This window comes from Eupeodes corollae, chromosome 1 (assembly GCF_945859685.1).
Source record: "Eupeodes corollae chromosome 1, idEupCoro1.1, whole genome shotgun sequence".
NCBI classification, from domain to species: domain Eukaryota; kingdom Metazoa; phylum Arthropoda; class Insecta; order Diptera; family Syrphidae; genus Eupeodes; species Eupeodes corollae.
In genome coordinates, this window is record NC_079147.1 from 212,075,083 (window position 1) to 212,078,755 (window position 3,673).

A 3,673-nucleotide genomic window follows, 5' to 3' on the forward strand; every position below is an offset into this window, starting at 1 on the left:
ATGTTTCGTTTGGTTGTTGTAGTATTGTTGGGTGTTTTGTCGCTAGTAGCGGGAGGAGTTCCTAACGAAGCACGTGTTGTCCATGGCCAACCCACTGAGATTACCGTGTTCCCCTATTTGGTCTCTCTCCAGCAGTTTAATAGCCATATTTGTGGAGGAAGTATATTAAACGAGCAGTGGGTCCTAACTGCGGCTCATTGCCTGAAGACCATAATCGATAATAATCAAGTTTCAACTCTCAAAATTCGTGCTGGTAGTTCAGAGTGGCCTCACGGTGGTGTGCTGATGTCTGCTGAAACAGCTTTCATGCATGAATACTATGATCCGAGGACTTTACTTAATGATATTGCACTTATCAAAGTATATGGCGGATTTGTTTATAGTGACACCATCCAACCTGTGGGAATATTGACATCTCCTATTCGATCGGGAAAATCGGTTGTAGTAAGTGGATGGGGCCAATTGGCGGCTTCAAACCCTCAACTTCCGACACATGTGCAAGCCGTGGAGATGAAATTCTACTCAAATCAAGATTGTGCTAAAACATACGGAAGAGCTCTGTTTGACACAATGGTTTGTGCGATAGGACCTGTCCAGGATGCATGCAATGGCGACTCTGGTGGTCCTCTTGTTATAAGTGGTTCAAGGACACAAGTCGGAGTTGTGTCTTGGGGAGTTCGTTGTTCCGATGCAGGACTACCAGGGGTCTATACCGATCTTACTAATCCAGAAATGATTGGATTTTTGCAACGGAATGTTGGTAATTTAGTGTAAGAAACGCAAAGATAATAAAAAGCTATTGCTTTATTTCTTCTTTATTTGTTTGTTTTCTTTTAAGTATCGTATTGATTTTATTTTTTGAGTGCTTTATCTGTGTTTCTATACCATAAATAAAATAAAATTTGGTTTAACGAAATTAAAAGCTTGAAAGCTAGGGCCTCTACTTCTTCGTTTGTAGCCTTCTCGAGATGTCAGCAGAGCACTTCCCCGTTTCGCAGGCATATAGCAGCACGGATTTTAGGTTGGACTCAAACAACTTTAACTTGGTACGGAGCGCTATTGTCCTGGAGTTCTACAGTTTAGAAATAATTTCGAATGCACTACGGGCTTTAATTATTCTATTGGTGACATCCAGGTCCGTTCCACCATAGAGTGCCAAATAGCTTCCCAGATAGTAAAACTGGGTGACCTTTTCTACTACCACTTGTCTCACAATAAGCTGTTGTTCTTGGTTTTGGCTGGTGTGCATTAACTTAGTCTTACTGGCATTAATCCTTAAGCCAGCCACCTCCCCATTTTGTTGAAAAGAGTGGCACATTTGGCTGAGGTCTCTATTTCTGGTTTCCATTACCTAAGCATATGTCGTCAGCTTAGTCCAAATGCCTTAATGTTTCCTTCAGGCGCCATTGGATCCCCAGTATCTCGTGTTCACCCACCGTAGCAGTCATAACATCATCAATATCAAGCAAGAACAGAATCGGTGACAATTACCCTGCCTCACTCTCTGTCGCACTTCAAATGCGTCGGAAAGTTGACTATTGTGCAAAACGAAACACCTTGCTCTTTTATTATAACAACAATTTTATCAGAAATGCTTCTGGCAACAAGCGATATTCACATAACATCACGCCTAACGCGATCGAAGGGCTTTTCAAAATCGACGAACATGAGGTAAAACGGCGATTGGTACTCCGACGATTGTTCAAGAATAATTCGCAAGGTGTTAATGTGGTCGACACATGATCGACCACTGTGAAACCTCGCTTGATTCCTCTTGAGTGTAGAGTCGATCTTAAATTTTATCCTCTCGAGAATGATGGTTGCCATGAACTTTGGAAATACTGACAGAATGGTGATTCCACACCAGTAATTGCAGTTCTTAATATCGCCTTTTTTTGGTAGCTTGACGATTACCCCGTCCCCGTCCGTAAAAAAATACCGGCAGCCAAGTCGGGGTCTTCTTTGAGGAATTTGGCTGGTATGTCATCCAGCCCAGCTGTTTTGTTATTCTTTAAAAGATGTATCGCGGTTCTTATTTCTGTGTAAGTCAATATTAAAGCTTCTGGTAGATCTACATATGTCCGGAAGTTGATGATTTGCATTTGCATTCTGGTCATCGTTCAGCAATGTACAGAAGTGCTCCTTCCATCTCCCCAATTGATCCTCTATTGACACTAAAAAACTACCGGCCGTGTTACGAATAGGATGGTTGACAATATTTTGTTGGTCTACAAGATCCTTAGTAATTTTGTACAACATCCTCGCGATACCTTTTCTTGCATCTTCCTCAGCGCTTTCTGCAAATTTGTTTAATCTGGCCCTCCTATCTCGTCTCACACACCTCTGCACTATCGTTTGAGCTGCTTTATACTCCCTTTGCAAAACCGTTTTCGATGAACATCAGTTTCATTATTTATTTTGAGTGCTCTGCGGTGCATAATTTTGTCCCAGGTGTTGGGATATCCACAAATCCTTATCTCTAGATTGCCTCGGTATCGTTTCAGATCCAACTTCAACAGCAACTCTTTTTACCTTGCCGCCCAAAATGGGAACATTTGCGTTTAACCCCTGATTTGTCACTTTATCGTTAAGAGTGTTTACAAAATCAATCAATTATTTGGGTCACTAAAAGTGATTTTTTTAAATGTTTGTCTGGTTGCCGTGACTGTACGTCTCCGGAGAGCAGCTGTTCGCAGTCGAATTGTCGCTAATAGCAGATGGTCGCTTCCTGCATCTGCACGTTTCTCGTTCCTCATAGTGATTTCGTCCATCGTTGTTGTATTATAAAATGGTCGATTTGGTTTTCTGTTCGACCATTAGGGGATACACACGTAACTTTGTGGCAGGTCTTATGTGGGAAAAGGTTTCACCAACCACCAGCTGATGGGTATTAAAAAAGTCGACAAGCATATCACATTGAAAACTAGGGCATAGTGACTTACAACTTTCAATCATTCCTGGGTGCGAGTAATGTCGTCAAGAATAGAGCGGACCTTCAGTTTTAAGCCAAATCCGAACGGCTAATTTGAGAAAGCACTTTTTAGGACTAAAATTAATTTTGGAGGAATTATGTTAGCGTTATAGAAGAATTGGCCAAGGTATATGTCCTAAGTTTTTAATCTACAGCAGGGCGTGAAATGAAGAGGTGAAGAACGGATTCTCTCTTGTCCATACAGCTTCTGCAAAAGTCATTTGAGAACACGCCTAGCCACGTGGCGTTATTCCACCATTATTATTATTCCATTGGTTCTCTTTACAGAGTCTTGTTTTACGACAAACTTACATGTAGAAATTGGTATGCCAGCATTAGACAAACGTGAATTCATCAACTTTACAATTTTCTGAAAGGTCTCTATAGCCCGCCAACCAGCAAATGTGAATGTTAAACTATTATGTCATCTTCATTAGAGATAATTGACAATTATGAAATGTTATACAGTTTCTAAACACAGAATCCGAAGCTTTGATGGCAGCCTGACTGTCTTAGAAAATCCAGGAATCAGATTTTGATATCACGGTTTCTTTAAGCCAGGACAAGACTTCTTTTATTGCCAAAAGTTTTGCCTGAAACAGGTTATGGACTGTTATAGAATTTATAGAGACAGAGTCCAAGGTTTCAATGGAAGCTTGACTAGCTGAAAAAATAGAAATATCAGATGTTAATTTCAATTTT

At 40.7% G+C, this 3,673-nt stretch overlaps 1 protein-coding gene across 1 annotated transcript; it reads left to right on the plus strand.

Moving 5' to 3' along the window:
- LOC129942773 (trypsin delta-like) lies at positions 1-818 on the plus strand. Its single transcript, XM_056051841.1, has one exon. It carries the CDS (start codon positions 1-3, stop codon positions 772-774), a length of 774 nt encoding a protein of 257 aa, XP_055907816.1. The 3' UTR covers positions 775-818.
- Positions 819-3,673: the final 2,855 nt, after the last annotated feature.

Excerpts from the sequence above, each read along its gene's own strand:
- LOC129942773 (XM_056051841.1), top strand. The coding sequence starts at position 1 with ATGTTTCGTTTGGTTGTTGTAGTATTGTTGGGTGTTTTGTCGCTAGTA.